This window comes from Aegilops tauschii, chromosome 4 (genome assembly GCF_002575655.3).
Source record: "Aegilops tauschii subsp. strangulata cultivar AL8/78 chromosome 4, Aet v6.0, whole genome shotgun sequence".
Lineage (NCBI taxonomy): Eukaryota > Viridiplantae > Streptophyta > Magnoliopsida > Poales > Poaceae > Aegilops > Aegilops tauschii.
Window position 1 is genome coordinate 179,153,300 of NC_053038.3, and position 24,372 is coordinate 179,177,671.

Below are 24,372 nucleotides of genomic sequence, written 5' to 3' on the forward strand. Positions count from 1 at the left end.
GAAGTGAGGCTTATTGTTGCCTTGGCCTTGATTTTCTTGATTGCCTTGCCCTTGGGTGCGTTCTTGCAAGAGTTGCAAAATCATCTGAGCATTGGCGTTGGTGGCTGCCATGATAGCTTGCCATGCCTCCGGAGGCGGAGGTGGTGGCGGAGGGTTCGCCTGACTCCCCTCATTGTGTTCCGGATTCTGACGCGTTGGCGGAGCCATCCTGAAGAGGGTGACATCCGTTAGCATCTTGATAGACAAATAGGCAAGTTGAATCAATGGATAGAAATTGCAACATATAGTCTTCACAATAAACATTCAAACGAGGATGAACGAATGAATTCCATAGTAAATCATCACACTTCCATTAAGGTGAGAAGCCACTTGATAAGAGATTGATGAATAAAATAACAAGGTACGAGTGGAACAAATAAGTGGTAAGGATTACCCAATCACAAACCAAATATTTGCGGGAAGAAATGCTAAGAGCTACATGAATCCCACCTATAAACTCCCGAAACTTTCTGGTTATGCAATCTGGTGTTGGGGATACAGGGGACACAAAATATATCACCCAAACTAGCAATCCCAAGATCCAGCTGTATCCATCCATCAACACATAACCAAGAAACCTTCGGAAATCATGTACCTCAACCTTCGAAAAGCATCCATTATACGAGTTATGGCAATACTCCCGAACTCCCGCCCCAGTACTGGGTGGCGTCGAGGTGATCTCACCAACAACTGCATAAAAGAGATTTTCCATGTCGGTGAAACTCAGGTATTCCAGAACTGCAACGATAAAATTGTGACGACAACACCTCGGAGCTCAACTCCTCGGGACACTGCCACAACCCCTAAATGTCAGGAGGCACCAAGAACAATGTTCTCGTCACAAAACCATCCGAACAATTCCAAGATACCCGCGTGATCCTAATTTTTTTTGTGAAATTTGAGGAGAGAAGAGTCAAAACTTCTACGTCAGGAGGCCTCACCAGAGCGATGAAGGGGCTGAGGAGTAAAAAGAATCCTACTCTCCGATATATATAATCCTAAGACTCAAAACATTTTTGTTCTAGACTCAACAACGCCAGCGATTCGATAAGCAGGGGGCTCCTAAGTCGGGGATGGCTCTGATTACCAACTTGAAACACCCACGATGCGGCTATATCTCCCACGTGTCGAGGCACGACTTAGAGGCATAACCGCATTGTGGTATTGTCGCAAGAAGGGTTATCTTCACACAATCCCATGTAATGAACAAGAATGGGATAACGAGAGTTGGCTTACAATCGCCACTTCACACAATACATAAATTAATTTATACATCATCCAAAATCCACACATAGACCGACTACAGTCATAATCCAAATGAAAATAAGATAACCCCAAATGCTAGATCCCCGATCGTCCCAACTGGGTCCACTACTGATCATCAGGAAAAGAAACATAGTAACGACCACGTTCCTCGTCGAACTCCCACTTGAGCTCGGTTGCGTCATCTGCACTGGTATCGTCGGCACATGCAACTGTTTTGGTAGAATCTGTGAGTCACGAGGACTCAGCAATCTCACACCCGCGAGATCAAGACTATTTAAGCTTGTAGGAAAGGATGGTGTAATGAGGTGGAGCTGCAGCAAGCACTAAGCATATATGGTGGCTAACATACGCAAAAGAGAGCGAGAAGAGAAGCAACGCAACGGTCGCGAAGCTAGAAATGATCAAGAAGTGATCCTGAAACTACTTACGTTCATTTATAACCCGAACCGTGTTCGCTTCCCGGACTCCGCCGAAAAGAGACCATCACGGCTACACACACGGTGGATGTATTTTGATTAAATCAAGTGACAAGTTCTCTACAACCGGACATTAACAAATTCCCATCTGCCTCATAACCGTGGGCACGGCTTTCGAAAGATAATACCCTGCAGGGGTGTCCCAACTTAGCCCATTATAAGCTCTCACGATCAACGAAGGATAAACCTTCTCCCGGGAAGACCTGATTAGTCTCGGAATCCCGGTTTACAAGACATTTCGACAATGGTAAAACAAGACCAGCAAGACCGCCCGACTGTGCCGACAAATCCCAATAGGAGCTACACATATCTCGTTCTCAGGGCTAACCGGATGAGACAGGCTACGAGTAAAACCAGACTTCGAGTTTCCCCGAGGTGGCCCCGCAGGCGGCTCGGTTCGGACCAACACTCGAAGGAGCACTGGCCCGGGGGGGTTAAAATAAAGATGACCCTCGGGCTCGCGAAAACCCAAGGGAGAAAGTCTTAAGTAGGCAAATGGTAAAACCAAGGTTGGACCTTGCTGGAGGAGTTTTATTCAAGGCGAACTGTCAAGGGGGTCCCGTAAATCACCCAACCGTGTAAGGAACGCAAACTCAAGGAACATAATACCGGTATGACGGAAACTAGGGCGGCAAGAGTGGAACAAAACACCAGGCATAAGGCCGAGCCTTCCACCCTTTACCAAAATATATAGATGCATTAATTAAATAAGAGATATTGTGATATGCCAAAGTATCCATGTTTCAACATGGAACCAACTTCAACTTCACCTGCAACTAGCAACGCTATAAGAAGGGCTGAGCAAAAGCGGTAAGTTAGCCAAACAACGGTTTGCTAGGAAAGGATGGTTAGAGGCTTGACATGGCAATATGGGAGGCATGATATAGCAAGGGGTAGGTAGCGCAGCATGGCAATAGAACAAACAACAAGCGAAGCAAAGATAGAAGTGATTTCGAGGGTGTGGTCATCTTGCCTGCAAGGTTCTCAGAGTTGTCGAAAGCTTGATCCTCGTAAGCATACTCAACAGGTTCCTCGTTCACGAACTCGTCTCCCGGCTCTACCCACAGCAAGAACACAAGCAATGGAACCACAATCAATCACGGGAAATGCACAAGCAACATGATGCACTACATGCATGATATGCGAGATATGATATGTGATGCGTATGCGTGCTCCGGAAGAAAAAGGATGAACAAGGCAGTAACTTGGCAAACCAAGGACGCCACTGAAAGATGAGATGATTTCGGTCGAAATCGATATAAAGATCACCGGAAACGGATGCACAGTTTGCAAATGGCAAGCAAAACAAGAATGACACGATTCTGCGATTAACAGCATGATAGCACTTAGAATACATCACGTAACTATGCTACAGCACCCCAACATAGCAACAAAGCATATGGCAGTAATCTACAGAAGATGCTTGACAAAACATGAACACTGAGCTACGGCTACCTCACACCACAACAGGTTCAAACAAGCATGGCAAAAGTGCAAAAGATATCAGGTTCACAGACTTGGTGAAATTACTGGACATGGCTGAAACAGCATCAGGTAGCAATGTTCAGAGCAAGCAAAACACATGCTATAGGAACTTAACATAGCAAAACAAGGCATGGCATGAATCTAATAAATGCATAGAACAAAAGTCCCTTACTGATCATGAGCCAAAAAGGATCAGAAGATATGATGGCACCCATGTAAACATAGCAAGTTTCGTTAACAGGTTTCAGACTTAGCAGAAAATAGAGCATGGCATTAACCGAAATTATGAGGGGCATCTTGATGAGCTTGATGCACTCATCACAGAGCAATGCATGACAAAATAAGCATACCTACAGCAAGATGGCATGTTTATGAAGCTAACCATGGCAAGAGCAAGTTCATAGCATGTATGGATCAACTACAACAACCTTGGCAATATTGAATATCATGTTAACATTCTGCCAGAAATATTTTATAGCAAAAGTAGAGCAAGATTAAGACATGCTATGGCACTCCATAATTGCAAACAGGGGCATGAATGGAAAGACCACAACAATATCTACAAAACATCCTTGTTGAACATGCCCAAAAGAAGCATGGATCTCACTGTAGACACATGGATACATGGCAACAAAATAACAGTAGTAACAGACTTAGCAAAAATCCCAAGTCCCTGAAAACAGAAACATCACGAAGCCTAGTTTGCATGCTTGTGCTAGTCACCACATAGATCACAAAAATACATGGCATACACCTCTGTAAAGATGGCATGGTATAGATCAAAAAACCTGTAGAGCTCATGCCCATAAGATGCACACATCAAATGCAACAAAAATAACAAAACATCAATTTCTGATAAGTAACAGCAGTAAACATCATATAGCACTCTTGCACCAGAGATTTTAGCATAAAGATGGACTCAAACGAGCATGGCACAATGGAACAAAATGAAGAGCATCTCGTGATGAACATTTCGATATATCATGCACGCAAACGGAGCAGTATGCGATGAGATATGATGCAATGAACATGAGCACATAATGCAATAATATACGGGACTTGGCAGAAAACGAGGGGGAAAAGTCAACCTCCAGATCCAGATCCGACGCGGTCTTCGAGGATCGCCGGAGTTCGGCCGGAGTTGGGGAAGGAGGAGGAGGGAGGGGACGAGGACGGGCTCCGGCGGTCGGGGACGGGCGCGGAGAAGGCGAGGCGGCGGACGGCGGAGGCGACCCGGGGCGCGGGGCGGCGCGGAGACGGCGGGCGGCGGAGAAGCCACAGGTGCGGCGGCGGCGCCGGCGGGAGGACGAGGCGGCGGGGCGCGGGCTTCGGCGGCGCGGGGCCGCACGGGATCTGGCGCGGAAGGAGATGGGCTCGGGGGGGCCCGACTCGGGCTCGCCAGGCCGCGGTCGGCGGCGGGCGCGCCTACCACGTGGCGTGCTCTCACTGGAGTGGGGTGGCGGCGAGTTTCGTCCGGCGGCGCGCGGACATGTCCGTCGGGCGAGAGGGAGGAGAAGGCTAGGGTTTGCCCGAGAATTTTTGGAGGGGGAGGTGTATTTATAGGTAGAGGGAGGTAGGAGACTCCAAATGGAGTGTGGTTTTCGCCCACACGATCGTGATCAAACGACCGAGAGCATGGAAGTGACTTAGGTGGGTTATTGGGCTGTTAGGAGGGGTTTTTGCTGCAACACACAAAAGACCTTTGCGGTTACCCGGTTAACCGTTGGAGCATCAAACGAGAACGAAACTTGACAGGTGGTCTACCGGTGGTATACCAAGGCCACTTGGCAAACCTCGGTCCATTCCGAGAACGTTTAACACCCGCTCACGAAAAGAAACAAGAGGGGTGCGCCAGTGCATGTGGGAGTGCCGGATTGCAAAACGGACAACGGGGAAAATGCTCGGATGCATGAGACGAACACGTATGGAAATGAGATGCATATGATGACATGATATGAGATGCATGACATGAACAAAATGCAAAACGAAAGACAAAACCCAACCATGGAGGGAATATCATAACACATAGCCGAAAATGGCAAGAGTTGGAGTTACAAATATGGAAAGTTACATCCGGGGTGTTACACATCACGTCCAAGATTAGTAGACTGACTCCTGCCTGCATCTACTACTATTACTCCACACATCGACCGCTATCCAACATGCATCTAGTGTATTAAGTTCATGGAGAAACTGAGTAATGCAATGAAAACGATGACATGATGTAGACGAGATCTATTCATGTAGGAATAACCCCCATCTTGTTATCCTTAATAGCAACGATACATGTGTGTCTTGCTGACCCTTCTGTCACTGGGAAAGAACACCGCAAGATCGAACCCATCACAAAGCACCTCTTCCCATGGCAAGAAAAATCGATCTAGTTGGCCTAACTAAACCAAAGATTCGAAGAAGAAATACGAGGCTATAAATAATCATGCATATAAGAGTTCAAAAGAAGACTCAAATAATATACATGGATATAGATCTGATCATAAACACAAAATTCATCGGATCCCAAAAACACACCGCAAAAAGAGTTACATCAAATAGATCCCCAAGAGACAATTGTATTGAGAATCAAGAGAGAGAGAGAGAGAGAGAGGAAGCCATCTAGCTACTGCCTATGGACCCATAGGTCTATGGTGGACTACTCACGCATCATCGGAGAGGCACCATTGAGGATGATGACCCCCTCTGTGATGGTGTTAGATTGGATCTCGTGGTTCTGGAACTTGCGGAGGCTGGAAATGTGTTTCGTCGACTCCCTAGGGTTTTTGGAATATTTGGCAATTTATAGGGCGAAGAGGCGGTGTAGGGGGCTCCATGGGGGCCACAACCCCCTAGGCATGCCTAGGCTCCTGGGCGTGCCCTGGTGGGTTGTGCTCCCCACGGGCCTCCCCTTTGGTACTTCATTGGCCCATTGGGTGTCTTCTGGTCCATAAAAAATCTCCAAAAAGTTTCGCTGCGTTTGGACTCCGTTTGGTACTGATATTTTGCGAAGTAAAAAACAGCAACTGGCACTGGGCACTATGTCAATAGGTTAGTCCAAAAATGATATAAAATTTCTATAAAATGATGTTAAAACATCCAAGAATGATAATATAATAGCATGGAACAAGCAAAAATTATAGATACGTTGGAGACGTATCAGCATCCCCAAGCTTAATTCCTACTCGTCCTCGAGTAGGTAAATGATAAAAACAGAATTTTTGATGTGGAATGCTGACTAACATGTTCATCACATATTCTTTTCTTTTGTAGCATGGATATTTGGACTTTTATATGGTTCAAAGCAATAGTCTGTGTCGTGGGAAACCACGACCACCTATGGGGCCATGAGCCCCTTGTCATTCGGCAGGGGGATGAGCACGTTGCACAAAGAGCGGAGAATCGTAGCACGGCACGACAGAGATCACACGGTTGATTTACCCAGGTTCGGGCCACCGCGAGGCGTAAAACCCTACTCCTACTTTCTTGCAATGATGGTGGATTGTGGTGGAAATGTAGCGTTCTAGCCCGACAGGGTTGCCTCAGGGCGAGAGCGGCTACGCGCGTATGAGTGTACAAGGGAACAAATCCTTTCTATGGTTGTCACGGGCCTCCTTTTATAGATCAAGGGGTCGCCACAGTGGCAAATCAGTCATTGTGCACTGATTAGATAGCAAACAGTGCTATCATACCTAACTCTGCAAATAGGGCAGAGCGCATTAAATGCGCCACTTAGTGTCACATCATGGCGTGCCCAGCAAGGCGGCCACCTTCTCGCCTTCCTGCTTGACACATCTCTGGACGGGTGTCATTTGTAGGTGATTTCCATAGGAAGTGGCTGCCATGTGGCAAAAAACAGCCACTTAGTCACTTGGGGACTTGACACCACACCGATCGATGACTTGTGTCGCTGTGAGGTGGAGCGGTGAAGCCTTGGCGGGGTAGTTTGCCTTCGTAGGGCCTGGCAAGCTTGTTGGGATGGTCTTGAGGCTTGTCTTCTGGGTAACCTTGACCTTGCCAGGCTCGCCTGCCCGACAAGGGAGGTTTTCCCTTAGTTTTATCTTGTCCTTTTGGCTTGACTTGGTCTTCTTGATCTGCACTCTGATTCCATCAAAGTGCTGGTCTCATCTGCTTGGTCTGGAGTTGGATGTTGCAATCTTTCTCTTAGGCTTGTGCACAGTTTGGGCAACAGACCCAGGGTTTGTTGCACCGACAAGAGTCCCTCGGGCCTGGCCTGAACACGCTGCCAGGCGTCGTCGGGGTAGACCCTAACCAGTGCACAGGCAAGAGGGTAGTAGCTGCCTGTCCTTTGAGATCTTCTTTGCTTCTTCATTAACCTAAGCCCAGGTCAGTTTCCGGTTCTTCCGCGCGCCGTGTAACGCCAATTGCAGTGGGGCCACCTTTGTAATGGCCTGTGAATGACTTTAACACACGGGTGAGTAACTGCCAATTCACTCTTCCCACCACGCTCTTATCCTTGGCCACGTATGCCGCATGCATTGAGTGGGGTAGGTAACGAAGGCGCGTGGTGCGGGAGAGCGTCAAGGCAGGCCCCCAGTCTTCTTGGATTGGTGGAGGACGGCAGTTACCCGTCGAGGGATCAGCCCCCTAGCCTCGATCGGCCTATAAAAGAGGGGATGGGGGAGAAGTGGGAGTGTTCATCCACACATCTCTCCTCCTCCACTCGCCATCTTCTTCTGGTTACGCTGAAGGGGAGAGACAGGGGCCAGGCCCCGGGCTCTAGCTTGTGTTTAATGGCATTGAATGCTCGCGTCGATGCTTGGGGAGTGAGTCTAGTCCGGATCCCGAGGAGATGCGACGGGCGAGCCATTCGTAGTGCGGGAGATATAAAGCTTTCCCATTATGGTGGAATGCTTGTCCCCTCTACTCGGGTCGGCCGTCTGGTGGTGAGTGCTGGATCTTGCTATGAGCTGTTGCAGCTCGTCAGCCTGACGACCGGGTTCTTGGAGCTTCTGATGCCTGTCCGGGACGCAGGGCTCGGGACCGTTGGTAATCCCAGCACTTCTCCTTCCAGCGGAACAGGGGGTGACACTGAAGAGAGGGGTGCCCTCCTGCCCGCTAAGGCGGGGAGCGGTGCCCCATGTGCGCCCTGGGCGTCTTGTCCGTCGGCCGCTTCTCCAGGGAAGGTGACGGGCCGGGGGTTTGGCGTCTCCCTGGAGTGGTGGTGATGGAGAGAAAATGAGGGAAGACGGAGAAGGCGGGTGGCAGGGCGTCAGGTCGGAGTATGATGGCACCGATGCCTTCATCTCGTATTGACGACATGCCGCCTCGTCTTTCTGCTCTTCCCCTCCCTCCCCGGCACAATCATCATCGGCCTCCTGGTCGCTGGGGAAGGGGTCGCTCTCTTGGTGCCTTTGCCTCCTCCAGCAGTCTTCTAGCTGAGCTCCGGCGGCCCCCCTGCCGGTGCTTGTGGTGGGGCTTCTTGCTGGTCCTGGAGGTGGTGACCAGGGCACCGCCGAGCTGCTCCCCCTGCCCCTCCTTCGCAGCCTCGCCACTCCCGATCTGGTCAGGCTACGCCCGGCAAGCCCTTGACAGGATCGGGTTGGGTGTCTGCTCAGGCATTCCTTTTGCCCTCTTCGCTTCCCATCGCAGTACCTAGGAGAAGAGGAACAAGAAAGGGGGATTACGGGGCACTTATCTTTTTTCAATCTAAAATCTGTAGGCATTTGCCAAATTTTAGTTCAAATTATGTAATTTTTTTATCCATGTTTGTGTTCTGTAAGATCTGTACTAGCTGGTCAGCATATTTAATGAAAAAGATAAACCTTTCTGGGTACTTGTGCGTGTAACATGTCCATGTAGAGGTGAAATGCCTCTATACATCCAAGTCAACAAGTTTTCCCCGGCAGGCTATCCTGCCAGTACCCTCAATTTGTTGTCGCGGAGCTATGCCTACCGGGCACAAACTATAAATAGGGGCCAGCCCCCCTCCAAACTTTCTTGCCAAAGGCCACTGCAACCATCCTGACCGAAGCAACGTTCAAGTCAAAGGATGGGAGCACCTAAGTTTTGAAGATGGCGAGGTTTTCCTATGCACAAGTTCCTACTTACAGAACACGTATAGATAAGAGAGAGAACTTATCTGTTTGGCTTGCCGGTGATCACAATGTAGGCTTGTCTTCTCTTCTCCTCTTCGGGATCAAGTCCATGGTAGGAGCCTGCAGTTTAGTGCAGATGAAAATGATGCCACATGCGATCTTATCTATATGCTCATGATATGCTTATGCATGCATGCAATTTGTCGCCCCCCAGCGCTTCATTTATTTCTCTATTGCTCAGGGTCTGCGCCTGGCTTTGTATAAGGGGTTACATGCAACATTGGCAAGGCCTGTACAAGGTGGCTGCTCGGCAGGGCCCAACAGTCGCGCCTTACGGGTAGAACTTACAGAGATGCTCAATGTTCCATGAGTTTTGCAACTGAATGCCATCTCCGGTCTCCAGACGGACTGCGCCAGGTCTGGTGACTCGTACTACCCGGTAAGGGCCTTCCCACTTCAGCGTCAACTTGTTTGTACCCTTGGTGGACTGAACACGCCTAAGAACAAGGTCGCCTTCCTCAAAACTCCAGGCATGAACCCTGCGGCTGTGATAGCGACGCAGGGCTTGCTAGTAGCATGCAGCACGCGTAGCAGCCTAGAGACGGTTCTCCTCGAGTAGCACAGCGTCGTCACGCCAGTGTTGTTCTTGCGCTACTTCATCGTAGGCAAGCACTCGAGGTGACTCGTAAATGAGTTCTGTGGGGATAACTGCTCGTCACGACACGGATTTGGTAAAATCCAAGTCTCTGTTCTTACTGTGCTATCCCTGGATCATAGCTAGCACACACAGTAACAAGAATGAATATCAATAAAACCATCATTTTACTACAACTGTAGATCCAGAATTAAGCAAATACGTACCATTGGCACAACGCAATGCTTGCACATAATACAACTGAATTATACTTAGTCGCTAAGTTAGGGCTCCATCAAAGCCACTGGGCTCGTTGAGTGTAGACCATAACCCTATTGTCTCTTAATCCGTCGAGATCCGCACATGACAGGTGCAGATGAGTACGTGGAATGTACTCGCAAGTTGCAAAGGAAAGCTAACATAATATATATGCAGGGTAAGTATTGGTGGAGGTTTCCTTTGCAGAGAGCCAATTTTCTCCTATACTAAATTTTGAAACTTTCTTTGAAAAAATGATTTTTTTTATAAAGATAGGAGTGAGACATGTGGATATACGCACCAAAGCTCATTCTCCAAAATTAGTTTAAAACATACATAGGGTTGAAGTGAAACACATTCCCTGTGCTCAGTCCTCAACCTAACCCATAAAACAGATTTTGAAAAGAAAGGGGAGATTCCTCTTCAGTCCAAGTCTTCATTTGCTCAAAATTGCCCGTAACCGGGGGCATGACTAATCGATTAGGTTTAACCCTCTGCACAGGTCATACATGTTCCCCGCAAGACACAATCAACCCCGTTTATCGTTACACACTTGGGTGCACGACTAGGAGGAGATTGTGACAAAGCCTTTCCGTAACAGCCCCCTATACCGACCAAGCCGCCCGCGACTTCGACACGAAGGCCTCTCTCCGATGGCGGTCCTGGGGTAGGGTTTCCCGTTAGTAATAAGCTAAGCCAGAGCCCATAGTAGCATGCGGCTGTACTGGAAGCTACATCAAACTGTACTTGGAAGATCTCAGTCCCCTAGACGGCGGTCCCCACCAAAAACCTGTGTGCAAGACCCCAGTCGAGCGCATTCACTTCAAGACCCTGATTGGGCAAAATCACTTGTAGACGCTCCCATCAATACCATTCCGCTCAAGGAGTAGATGTAAAATAGTATATAGTTTTGTTTTTCAAAAGTTTTCACAAAACGTTGCCCCAAAAGAAGGCAAGTTTATTCGTTTAAAACTTGTTTGATTCCCAACCCTTTTCTGTGTAAGCATGGCTAAGCATAGTTATAAGTTCCTAGGGCTTTAGCTAGCAATAATACTTTGCAATTTTTTTGGTAAAACATGCATACTAGTAAATTTTAAAAAGATCATGCATATTTCAAAAGCATAGGACAAAGTATGATCAAGTTGCAACTTTCCTCGGTCTCTTGAAGATGAATAATTCTATCTTAGTCGTAATGGGGAATGAATTGAGTGGGAGGAGGAGAGGAAGAGGTGGAAGTCATGAATGTGGAGGTTCTATAGGTTATGTTCATGTTCACGTACAGAACAGAGGAGGAAGACGACCACAAGTGACTGGGCTTTCACTTCGGGATAATAGGCCCAAGGGATAGGGAAAATAGTTAGGAAAAAGATGGGCTGACTCCAGCTAGATGCGCCACACTGGGTAGTTTGGATCTTTATTTGTGTTGTTTTGGAGAAAATAGGCCCTAGAAATTATGATAGTGGCAATCGAATAATTTGTGTTATTATTTGGATCTTCATTTGGATGTTTATTGTGTGTTGAATGCTTGCTTGAATAATTGTTATGTGAATGTGGATATGCCGAGTGTCTTACTTGATTTATCGCGTTAGATTGCGACGAGTGCGAAGGTGAATTCTACGAGGAGGTAGAACCTTGTAACTACGAAACCGTAGGCAAGTTGCAACTTGATCATTCCTTGTCCTATGTTTTCGTAATATGCATGATCTCTTTAAAATTTACTAGTATGCATGTTTTACTAAAAAGTTTTGCAAACAACTATTGCTAGTTAAAACCCTAGGTACCTGTAGCTATGCTTAGCCATGCTTACAAAGAAAAGGGTTGGGAATCAAACAAGTTTAAATGTTTAAACTTTCCCTCTTTTTGGGCAACGATTTATGAAAACTTTTGAAAAAAAACTATATATTATTTTTACTTCTACTCCCTGGGCGAAATGGTATTGACGGAAGCGTCTACAAGTGATTGCGTCCATCGGGGACTTGTAGTGAATGTGCCCGGCTGGGTTCTTGCACACAGATTTTTGGTGGGGACCGCCGTCCAGGGGAATGAGATCTTCCAAGTACAGTTTGATGTAGCTTCCAATATAGTCACATGCTACTATGGGCTCTGGCTTAGCTTAGTACTAACGGGAAACCCTTACCTCAGGACGGCCATCAGAGAGGGGCTTTCATTGCCTAAGTTGCGGGCGGCTTGGTCAGGTATAGGGGGCTGTTACGGAAAGGCTTCGTCACATTCTCCTCCTAGTCGTACACCCAAGTGTGTAACGATAAATGGAGTTGGTTTTGTCATGTGGGGAACGTGTATGACCTCTACAGAGGGTTTAACCTAATTGATTTGCCATGCCCCCGATTATGGGCAATTTTGAGCAACTGAAGACTAGGACTGAAGAAGAATCTCCCCTCTCTTTTCTAAAAATCTGTTTTAAGGGTTAAAGTTGAGGAATGAGCACAGTGAATGTGTTTCACTTCAACCTTATGTATGTTTTAAACTATTTTGGAGAATGAGCACTGGTGCGTATATCCAAGTGTCTCACTCCTACCTTTTATACTAAAAACTAATTCTATTTCAAAAGAAGTTTACAAAATTTAGTATAGGAGAAAAAATTGGCTTTATGCAAAGGAAACCTCCACCAATAATTACCCAGCATATATATTATGTTAAACTTTCCTTTGCAACTTGCGAGTACATTCCACGTACTCATCTGCACCTGTCATGCGCAGATCTCAACAGATTAAGAGACGATAGGGTTATGGTCTACACTCAACGAGCCCAGTGGCGTTGATGGAGCCCTAACTTAGCGACTACGTATAATTCCGCTGTATTATGAGTCAGCTAGAGCCCATAGTAGCATGCGGCTGTACTGGAAGCTACATCAAACTGTACTTGGAAGATCTCAGTCCCCTGGACGGCGGTCCCCACTAAAAACCTGTGTGCAAGACCCTAGTCGGGCGCATTCACTTCAAGACCCCGATGGGCGCAATCACTTGTAGACGCTCCCGTCAATACCATTCCGCCCAGAGAGTAGAAGTAAAATAGTATATAGTTCTTTGTTTTTCAAATGTTTTCACAAAGCATTGCCCCAAAGGAGGGCAAGTTTATTTGTTTAAAACTTGTTTGATTTTGAACCCACCCATTTGTGCAAGCGCGGCCAAGCATGGTAGTAAGTCTTGAACCTAAGGCTCTAGCTAGTAATAATACTTTGCAAACCTTTTGTAAAACATGCATAGTATTAAATTTAAAGAGATATGCATAATATAAAAATGTAGGTCAGGGCATGATCAAATTGCAACTTGCCTTCGGATTCGCAGTCACACGGTTCTACCTCCTCGTAGAATTCACCTTCGCAATCGTTCCAATATAACGCGATAGATAACTTAAGTAAGACACCCAACATATCCACATTCACATAACAATGGTTCCAGCAAGCATTCACCACACAATTCAAGTAAACAAATCTAAGCAAGTATATTCATATGATTCAAGTTTATGCAATTGGATCGGTTCATATGAATGGCATATAGTTCTTGTTGTTAAACTAATTAACAATGGTTTTACTCTATTTTTTTACGATGACAATAACTAACCAGGGGGTTTTCTACGGATCGATCTAAGAAGATTTATCCAAGAACAAAATTTATTTGGATGAGGGTAATGAATTATGACTAAAGAGAGTCAATTTGGGGTGTTCAAGCTAAAATGATAACCAAGCATAGTTGATAAATTATACTATGGTTTCCAGCAGAAAGGTGAGGTCCTAAGGTCCAACTTTCCTATATAAAACATTTTTATATGATTTACATAATAAAAGATATAGCAAAATTACTCAAATTCGTAATTAAATCAAAACTAAATTTTAGTTTGCTCAAAAGTGAAATTACATAATTTTTATAATAAACTATAGGTTCCAGCGAATCCGGAGATATCTTATTTGTTAAAATCGGACATGCGGTTCAGGAGATATGATCTTCCGAAGTTTGGGTATTTTTCTGGAAATCAATTACGGGATTAAATCTGATCTGCCACGTATCCTATTTTTACTGGTGGATACCCCTACGTTTTTTTAACAGAACAGAACGGAGGGAGAGCGATCTTTGGATCGAGTGGTTGGAAGGGAGAGGGCTCACCGGGTTCGGCTCCTCTGCACTCGAACTACTACAGCACGCGTGTTGTAGACGTCCACATCGGCCGTCAATTTCCATCTGACCGCTCTCATTTTTTCTACTTAATTCTGTTAATAATAAAGCCTTTATGTATTTAGATAAGTGCTTCCATTCACACTGCACACCACACAGTAAAGACCGGGGAGCAAAGAGATTGAGGCAGGGGTGAGCAGACGACGGTTCGTATCTCCAGCCAAGCACACTCCCTCCCCTAGCGACGGTCCGGCGGATGGACCTGCATGCCCGCCTGCTGCGCTGCGGCTGTGTCCCCGGCTTTCGGCTTTCCCAGGATCCGCCGCAAGGCGCTGTTCCCTGGGCTCACCGGCCGACGCCATCCCCTAGGCTCACCGGCCGACGCCGTGGAAGGCAGGTACGTGGGAGGACTCCACCCTCCTCAGGCTGCGCCGCCCTACGTCCCCCACCTCGATGGAAGCTGCCCGCTTCCTCCAGCCGCTCGCCGATGGGATCTGTCGGCCGCCCGGCCCCGCGCCGCCACCGTCCAGGAAGGAGATATCGCCGTGCGGGCGCTTCTTGAGCTCGGGAGAGGCACCGGTAAGTATGTGGCTAGCTCCTACCTTGTAGTGTGTATAGCATGACAATATGTTTGGTCCCCTGTCCATTGATATTGTCCATCCAAATCTTCAGAATTATATGTATGTAGCTTGTATTTCTCAACGTTGCTGTGTTGTGGTCTAAGTACTGATTGTCATCTTACTGCAATTGCATTTGATTTGATTGTGCCGTTGTGTCGTGGTCTCACTCTCCATAGAGATTTTGGCATGGTTCTGACTAGCAAATTTCTAGAATACTGTAAGTGAGTTTTTGGTTCATCTTGTTTGGAAACCAGGATACTGTGATGTAAATGCTCAAAGTCCTTGCCCCTTCACACGTCAGCAAAACTAAGTGCTACTCTACTTTTATTTTTCCTCACTTTAAAATAGATAAACAGAAGCAAAAGTTGCTCTTCCTGTTCACATACCATAACAGGATGCAGAGGTTGCTCTCTCTCTGTATTTGCCTTAAGTACTAAACACATCACAAATAGAAGGAATTACTAGCTGCAGTTCACGGCTGTAGTTGAGGTTGATGCAGAGGAGCCAAACCACACAAATGCATGACTCTCCTCTTATTTCTCTATCAAACTATTGTCATATCCGAGGAAAATATGAATTCTTTTCCAAGTCCCAAATATCATTGGCTTCACTCTGTATATGTAACGACCCGAATCTAATAAAATTCAATGTCTCTGTGCTCACTGTGCTAGTCCCTGGATCGACTCGCTAGCACACACAATACATATAAATATCAAATAACAAGTGCATCATTTACTACAACGTATGATCCAGAATTTATAAAGTATTACAAACTGAATAGCACATGGCTAACTTATTCAATAATAACAGCGGAAAGGTGGCATAATAAACGATGAGGCCATCAATGCCCACTAGAGAACATGTTGAGTGAAGACTCGCGACCCTACTGTATCTCACTGATCATCTGAAAATCCTGCAACATGATAAGTTGCAGCCGCAAAGGGTCAATACATTGAATGTATTGGCAAATCACACAATATGATATAGCAAACCTACATCCACAAAGCAATGTATGACAAACAAAACACACAAGTTAGTTTGAAGAAGAATGTCTTCACCTACCTCCACTACCTGAACTGACAACCGTCTCTAATTTACTCGCCCAAGATAACCCAAAGATTCTAAATAAACATGACAAGAACTTCAGAAGTATCTCAAGTGCGCTCTGTCAGTGGCGCATTCTCTAGGAACCATAGAGCGCTCTGCCAAGGACGCATTCACCTGATTTAAGTTCCGAAAACTATACCTCGCCTCAAGTGCGCTCTATCAATGGCGCATTCTCTAGGCACAATAGAGCGCTATGCCGGTGACGCATTCACCTGGTTAATAATCCCGAGCCTACGGCTATAAACACTCACCACTTTCATGGATCACTCGGCACATGCCCGCGTCTACCATAGCGAGTTGATCACACCATCACATAATACAATCAATACCAGAATATAACAACAGAGAACATACAGATCAAACCAGCACATGTCATAGCATAAAAACCACACACACATAGCAGAATATAGGATGAGCAAAATCAAAAGTGCAAAGCCTTGAACGATGTTGAAGTACTCTAACGATTAATTCTGATCCGCTTCGCACTCCGGACAATCTATACGTTCAACGAATGCACCGATAAATAAATCGTACTCACATAACACTAAAATAAATTCAACAACAAATAGTTCAAATAAAACTTTAATATCATAAACATATCAGTAGGCATATCTTATCTACATGCTAGTAGGATCACAATGCAAAAAGAATCAACTAATTTGGATCAACGGTTTGAAAGATACGGCCTCAGAAAGGTTAACTTCCAATTTGAGCAAATGCAAATTTAAACAGTTCAAACATGTGAAATTTTGGTTTTACAATATTCTCCTGGTCTCTACGAGTACACAGGAAAAATAATCGATGAATTTGGAGTTACGGATCTCAAGATATACTTAAATGAAATTTTGATATGGAATCTGCCAAAAGAATATTGTGTCAAAAATAGATTTCGAAGAACTGTTGCGGCTGTGGATGTGCCACGTGGCAAGGTGTGAGTGGCTGAAAGTTGTCCGCTATTGTGGCTAACGGACGAACGGCCGGCATATAATAGAAAAATGTTTCAACAAAAAAAACAATAGAGACTTAATCCGGGTGGTCGAACATGAATTGGACGGCGGGAGATGCTCACCGGAAAACATGGCAGGGTGCGTCGCCGGACTTGAAGAAGAACAGTGCGGGGCGGCTCGGGATTCAGCGACAGCGACGGCTAAGGGGCTTGCTGGACTCAGGGAAGGTACTTGGAGATGCGGAGGAGCTCGGAGGTCCCGAATATGACGTGGGTGACGTGGTTTCTTCAGTTGGGTCTTCTAGCGATGGCACCGCCCAGAAAGAGCTCGGCGGCGACGATCTGCTCCTGGTCGAAGTTGCAGCGCTCGGTTCGGTGAATCCCTGTGCCACTAAGAGGTGAGGTCGAGGCAGAAGCTCGAGGCGATCAAGAATAGGTTAACAGGGGTGCTGGGAACCGATGGTGGGGACGAAATGCACCAGCAGAAGCTTCAGGCGGTGGCGGTCTCCGGCAAGATCGGGACGACGCCCCAGGGCACGGGAGAACTCCGTTTTGGCGAAAAATTGGACAAACCTGACGTGGGGAGTATATATGGAGGTGGGAGTGCGAGAGGTGCAAGATTCGAGCCGAATCCACCGAGGATTTGGATCGGGATTGATCTCCAGGAAGAACACGTATGAAGCAAGGTGATGATAGATGGGCCCGATCGGTCAGTGGCAGAGAGCAGAAAACAGAATTAAAGAAAAAAAACAAATGAGTTGCAGGGTGCGGGCTCTGGCCGTGTGGAATTGGGCCGGCCTACTGCTGCATAGCACGGGCGAGCGACGGATAGAACTGGGCTGGCGCTGGGAGCCCAGATGAATAGTAAACTGGCTGAGTAATAATACTGAACAGGAGGTCTATTTGGCTTAAAAGTAAAATACAAATAGATTACTAAAAATTACCATAACACACAGTAAAATACTATTGATATTATAGAATAAAGTGAACATTTTCGCAACACAAAACAATGAAACATAATACACAAAATATTTTACAAAATTTATTTAGGGCTTTATAAATGTTCCATAAAATATTTTTCAATTGCAAATAAAAATCCAAATATTATTATTCGATGCATATCCAACATATTGTTTTGAAGAAGTCATATTTCCTTCTCTCGTATTTTCCTTGAGTTGAAAATGATTCGAATAATTGTGAAATCAAAATAAGAGTCAAATGAATATTCGGGAAAGTCATTTTAGTCCTCTCATTAGAATATTCCATAAACTCCAAACAAAATTCAAAGAGGCATTGAAATCATGATGAAAAAAATGATCCTATTAACATACCAAAATTTGAAAATTTGGGATGTTACAGTATATTAAAGAGAGACATAACAGATTTTATACACACAAAAAATCATATTGCTTACAAATGGATTTTAGGAATTTTGGACAAGATAAGTGGAATACCGTTAGTAAACGAGCATAGTACCCATATTCCTGCAAACCATCTGCATTTGTTCCAGTCATTTCCTCTATAGGTACTTTGCATTGTGCAACTGGAATGTACTTCTCTCCTGTCTATGCAAAAAATAAATCAGAATAAACATTAGTTGAGTTATTAGTAAATCTATAGGCTTTTTTGATAAGTGATAAGAGATTTACAAAAGAAGATTGTTTTTCGGGAATGACTTTAGCTGCCCCTTTTTTCTTTTTACTGGGATGTTGATTATCAAGCCATGATTTCTTCCTTTTTGAAGTCTTCTGCTGAATTTCCTTTTTCTTCAGACAAGCTGTTTGCAAACAAATGTCTTGTTCCTGAGATATAGCTTCAGTTCTGCATGTAGTAGTAGGAGCTTTGTCTTCAACTTGCTTCTTTAGATTCTTCAAAGCATCATCTACTAATTTTATGCAATCTTGTGATGCAACTGCTTGGAAAGCTATGCCAAGGAACTCATGCATGAAAAACTTAAGCTGCTGCCTATCTTCCGATCTAGGGTCTTCCAAAACAATGTTGCCATGGCTGTTTTGAATAGTGCCGCTTCGTGCTTCTCGAGTCCATCGCTTCAAAATATAGTGGCTTGTAAGATACTTAATATTCATGACATCAAGGGTTTTCAAAGCATGACTACACAATATACCAACTCTTTCAAATTGACCACAGCTACATAGAACTTTTTGCTCTTCATCAACTAGAACTTTGCATTCTTCTTCATAAGAGCATTCTGGGTTAAGATTGGCAATTGCAACAGTATATACATTGTGTTCCTCCGATGGCTTCATGTGTGCTGAGATGGATCTCTATATTCATTCTGAAAATCTTCAAATATGTGAGGTGTGTAAACTTTGCTTGCTTGTATTACTGTAGAAGTTCTTATTCTAACTCTAGGTAAGTTTTTCCTAGACTCATATTCCTCATTTACCTCTTTATCTCTCTTTCCTTGCACAACCCTCTCTACGTGCTTGAAAAAAAAAGAATGTCAAGATCAGACTTCAAATGGTCTTTCAAGTCACTATTCAAGCTCTCACTTAATTGTGTGCTTCTCATGCCTATAGTGTAAGCATTCCTCATGTAACATCTTGCCCATTTCTCTTTTACTTTATAGATACTGTCCAACCAAGTCTGTGTATCCACATTGATTCTTATGGCAGTGAAAGCTTCTTCAAAGTCTTCCTCTTCCTCGTACTTGTACATGCAAGCACTAAAATCAGCAAGTACATTTGGGCCATCCTCGTCTTTTTCTTATGAGGTAAATGTTTGATGGCATTTTGCATTATGTGAAAAGTGCACAATCCATGCCATGCTTCTGTAAATACCGCCCGAATTGCATTACCCATTGCTACGTCCTGGTCAGTAAAGATAGTTCTAGGCTGCTTTTTGTTATGTAGGAAAGTGTTGAACAACCATCTGAAGGATTCAAATGTCTCGTTGTATAGAAGTGCAGCACCAAAAATGACCATTTCTCTAAAATGGTTGAAGCCAACAAATACACCAAAGGGTCTGTACTCTGTACTTGTCCCAAATGTAGTATCAAACGTAACAACATCACCGAAGTGAGCATAGTCAATGATCATCTTCGCATCAGCCCAGAAGATATTTGCTATTTGTTCATCACAATTGTGTTGTACGTCATATACAAATGCAGGATTCTTGTTTTTTTATCTCGAAAGTACTTGAGCATACTTCCAGCTTCACCATACATCAACTCCCTTTGACGCTTGGTTCGCAAATAGTTCTTGTGATCACGAGGTGTGTAGGTAAGCTTTGATGACCCACCAACTTGCCGACTTGCCAACTCATGGGCTGCTTTTGGTACAATTCCTTAATCATCTGCAGTTTCAATGTCAAAATCTTGCAAGGTCGATATCTTCCGCTGTGATGGCATCAAGTGACATGTTCCACACAATTGCAAGACATGGTTGTGTTCAGTGACTAACTCGTGTACTTCGTAATTTCATGTTTCTCGGTCGATGGTGATTCCCATTCGAACTTTACAACCAGCCCTTGTTTCTGCACGAGGACGCTTGGTGTTGTGATCTCTTTTGTCTATTCTTCTGTAGCCCTCATTGGAACAAATGTATCTCGCGGAAGTGATTGCCCCATCAAGTTTGCTCTTATTTTCATAATTTACCCTTACGTCAAAACCAATATGACCTCCATAACAAGTCCAAAAGCCCCAAGCCTCTTTTGTGGAATTAAATTTCATACCATTTTGAGGCATCCAACTAGGAATCATATTTCTCCTGTAAAAAGTAGGCATATCTTAATTTATTTGTCTAGTTACACTACAAGAATACGATGATATGGCCTGAGAATTTTTAAAAAATTGAGTGTACATGTTTGAATCTTTGTTGGAGTTGGTCATATTCTGCATTACACCTTCTCGTTTCCTTTTTTGTAATCTGTGATAGCATAGCAAACTCAGTCTATACGAATTCTCTTGCTACCTTGAGAACATGAATACAATTAGAGCATATGTTACATACCTCAAAATTGATCGTCTTTTTTTTGCTAGGAGAAGGAAGAGGCAAAACGGAGATCATCTACATTAATCTCCTGTCAAGTATTGGAAATTCCAAGTATTTCATGAGCAAAGCACCTATGGTACAACTTGCATCTATAGATCTAACTACATTCATGTATTTTATCTTGAGATTATTCAAAACAACAGAGATCACTTCTGTTAGCAAAGCACCTATGGTACAACTTGCATGTACAGGTCTGACTACATTCATGTATTTTATCTTGAGCTATTTAGAACAATAGAGATCACTTCTGTTCAAATATACTTTTTCACTGTAACATCATCCAAAAGGTGCAGGAATAAATTTTGGATCTCCTTCCTTCCTTAATACTTCTGATTTTCTACTAGTTGTTTGGAGGGTTCGACTCCTCAGCAATTTAGCTGCTGAATTTATAAAAATTAATGTTACATGTTTGAAACTTCGTCGCCGTTAATTATATTCTCCACTAAACCTTGTCTTTTTTTGTAATCTATGATCATATAGCAAAATCAGTCTAGGAATTCTCTTGTTGCCTTGAGAACATGAATAGAATCAGACCACATGTCACATACCTTGAGATTGGTCAGCTTCTTTTTTGTTGCTAGGAGATGGATGGTAAAAGTGAGTTCAAAAGGGAGATCATCCACACCACTTGCAGATCAGCGTGAGGAGAACAATCAGTAGAGAGATAGGTTAACAGGAAGATCTTTATGCCACATAAACTTGCAGATCAACGTGAAGAGGACAGAGATAGGGCAAAAGGGGATCTCTATCCGCCCATAGATCAACATATACCTTGGTCACGTTCTGGCTACAAAGAGGATGATCAAGGAAGACTGGGGAAGACGGGCGGGATCATATAGATTGCTGTTTGGCGCCAGCGTTCTGTTTGGCGACGAAGGCATAGAGATCGCTGTTTGGCGCCAACGTGCGTTCTATTTGGCGCCAAGCAGCCATAGGAGATTTTTCAGCAAACAAATTGGGTGTTTGTTTTTATTTTTTTAAAAGAATTAAGTGGGGAAATTAGAGCGGTCAAATGGGAATTAACGGCCGATGTGGACGTCTACAGCACGTAGTTCGACTGCAGAGGAGCGGAACCCGGGCTCACCGGGGAGAGGAGGTACGGTCGCCGGAGTTGGGCGGCGCACTGCTCCGGCGGTGATGGTGTTGTTGATATGATGGTTCTGGGCGACCTCCCGGAAGTGCACGGTGGAGAGGAAGATTCGAGGGTCTAGTACGGAAGAACGGCCGCATCCAAATCGTCGTCGGACGAGGCTGTGGGTACGCCGGAGTTCTTCAGTTCGTGCGCTCCGGCTGTGTGTCAGAAAGATGCGCAGTTGCGAGATGGAGCGAAAGAAATAAAAAGGGAGTCCTGGGATTCACCGTAGTTGATGTGCACGGCAATTTAAGCGGCGGCACAGCTTGGGTCCAGCGAGAAATTTCTCGCGAAAGAGAGAGTTAGAGAGAGGGGTTTTCGGTCGTGGGGAAGCCAGGGAATGAGGAGATCATCGGGGTGCATTTTATAGGTGTGAGGGGAGTCTATACGACGAGATCCACCGCGAGCTTAGTGCAACCATTAATGGCTGTTTGTGCAAGAACGTTTCCGGATCAGGTCGGCGATTTAACGCAATAATGTTGGGTTTTATTTCTCTGAATGGGTTCTCCTTACGTTCCTCTGTAAGTTTCGTGTTGGTGGCAAGTCGAAAGGGTGAAGGAATCAAAGGCTAGGAGAAGAGTAAGAGGTACAGGCGCCATGGTTGTTTCTCTCTGTTCCTGAAGATTGAAACGGACAGACAGATGTAGAAGAAGACCTTAGTGGGCTCAGCCCAATAGAAGTCAGTACCAGGCTTTACTAGTTATTTATTTAAGTGACAGAAAAGTTTTAATAAAACAGAAATAAAAAAATACATTAATCTAAATATTATTTAGATTCACAAAAAACAAATAGTTTCAGAATTTAATAAAATTAAGTTTGTGCACAAACTACCATTGACACTTTATGGGTATAATTGAATTAATCAAAAATTCAATTTAGAGTTATGCAAATTCATGAAATGATAATTATGCAGTATTAAATATTTCCAAATATATTTTGGAGAAGTTGCATTATCTCCTCTCATTAAATTTATTGGAACTATTTAAATGGGATTAAAATTTCAAATGAGATCCAATTTCAATTGGAACTCCAAAATTCAAATAACTTCAAATGAAAATTTTATCCACCGCATTTGAGAAAGTCATTTTATTCTCACTCCATAGTATTGAATATGGTTTCAAAATATTTCATAGGAGACAGAAAGAGAAGAAATCTAAACTCTATTTAAAAAAACAAAACACAAAAAGTTTTAATTTCCCCTGAAATCGTAGCAACTCCCTTAGTAATAATAAATATTAACATTCCAAAATTTGGAAAATTTTGGGATGTTACAGCCCCATAGAATAGGGAGAACGGAGTTTGCCCGGTAGCTCGATTTGGTGTTGTTCTGAGGGACCAAAGAACCACCGGCAGCTCGTTGATCCATCGCCTGCCACACTTCTGTAGCTTATCAAATGTCCTTGTCTTGAGTCCTCGCAACACTTCAGCGTTCGCCCTCTCAGCTTGCCCGTTGCTCCTTGGATGAGCAACAGAGGCGAATGAGATCTTGCTTCCAAGGGCATGAACGTACTGCATGAAGGCGTGGCTCGTGAATTGGGTGCCATTCTCGGTGATGATTCGGGCAAGGACTCCAAAGCGGCACACCAATCCTTTCAAGAACTTGATAGCTAACTGATCAGTCATCTTTCTCACCGGCTCTACTTCCGGCCACTTTGTAAACTTGTCGATTGCAACGAACAAGAATTCAAAGCCCGCGGTAGCACGGGGGAAGGGAGCCAAGATGTCGAGCCCCCAGACCGAAACGGCCATGACAAAGGGATTGTCTGATGAGCTTGGGCAGGCAGATGTGTATGCTTGGAATGTAACTGGTAGGCTTCACATTTGGTGACCAGCTCAACTGCATCTTGGAGGGTTGTGGGCCAGTAAAATCCTTGCCGGAAGGCTTTTCCCACCATAGCCCTCGATCCAATGTGTGAGCCGCACATACCCTTGTGTATCTCTGCCAACAGTTCATTTCCTTCTTCCCGGCAAATGCACTTCAATTTAACGCCGTTGGGCCTTCTTCTATACAGCGTGTCGTCAACGAACTGATACATACTGGCCCTCCGGGCTACTCTTTCAGCTTCTTCTTGCTCCTCGGGAAGTTCTCCAGTTTGGAGGAAATGGACTATGTGCCGCGCGCCAAGTTGGAGCCTGAGGCTCGGCAACGAGGACTAGTGACACCTCCTCCTTCGTGGGAGCACACTCCTTGACTGCAGGGACCGGTGGTCTGGCGG

The 24,372-nt window shown here is 44.8% G+C and overlaps 1 protein-coding gene across 4 annotated transcripts; it reads left to right on the top strand.

Annotated features, from left to right (window-relative positions):
- The first annotated feature begins 14,479 nt into the window (after positions 1-14,479).
- Positions 14,480-21,348, top strand: LOC109745206 (uncharacterized). 4 transcript variants are annotated; one of them, XR_012181698.1, is made up of 5 exons: positions 14,485-14,917; positions 19,248-19,330; positions 19,472-19,552; positions 19,648-19,745; positions 21,012-21,348. XR_012181698.1 is itself a non-coding variant. In XM_073496458.1 (3 exons), the coding sequence occupies exons 1-3, from the start codon at positions 14,605-14,607 to the stop codon at positions 21,084-21,086; spliced, it is 486 nt and encodes a 161-aa protein (XP_073352559.1). In that variant the 5' UTR covers positions 14,491-14,604; the 3' UTR covers positions 21,087-21,348. The 4 variants fall into 4 exon arrangements, 1 of the variants encoding a protein (XP_073352559.1); XR_012181697.1 differs by lacking the exons at positions 19,248-19,330; positions 19,472-19,552 and having other exon boundaries at positions 14,480-14,917; positions 19,602-20,253; positions 20,333-21,348; XR_012181696.1 differs by lacking the exons at positions 19,248-19,330; positions 19,472-19,552 and having other exon boundaries at positions 14,480-14,917; positions 19,602-19,745.
- Positions 21,349-24,372: the final 3,024 nt, after the last annotated feature.

What these genes read in the sequence shown, in the direction of transcription:
- LOC109745206 (XM_073496458.1), top strand. Translation starts at nt 14,605, where the DNA reads ATGCCCGCCTGCTGCGCTGCGGCTGTGTCCCCGGCTTTCGGCTTTCCC. An exon ending in TGAGCTCGGGAGAGGCACCG is followed by an intron (nt 14,918 to 19,647) that starts GTAAGTATGTGG and finishes TTCTTATGGCAG; the next exon opens with TGAAAGCTTCTTCAAAGTCT. An exon ending in CCTCGTCTTTTTCTTATGAG is followed by an intron (nt 19,746 to 21,011) that starts GTAAATGTTTGA and finishes TTTTTTTGCTAG; the next exon opens with GAGAAGGAAGAGGCAAAACG.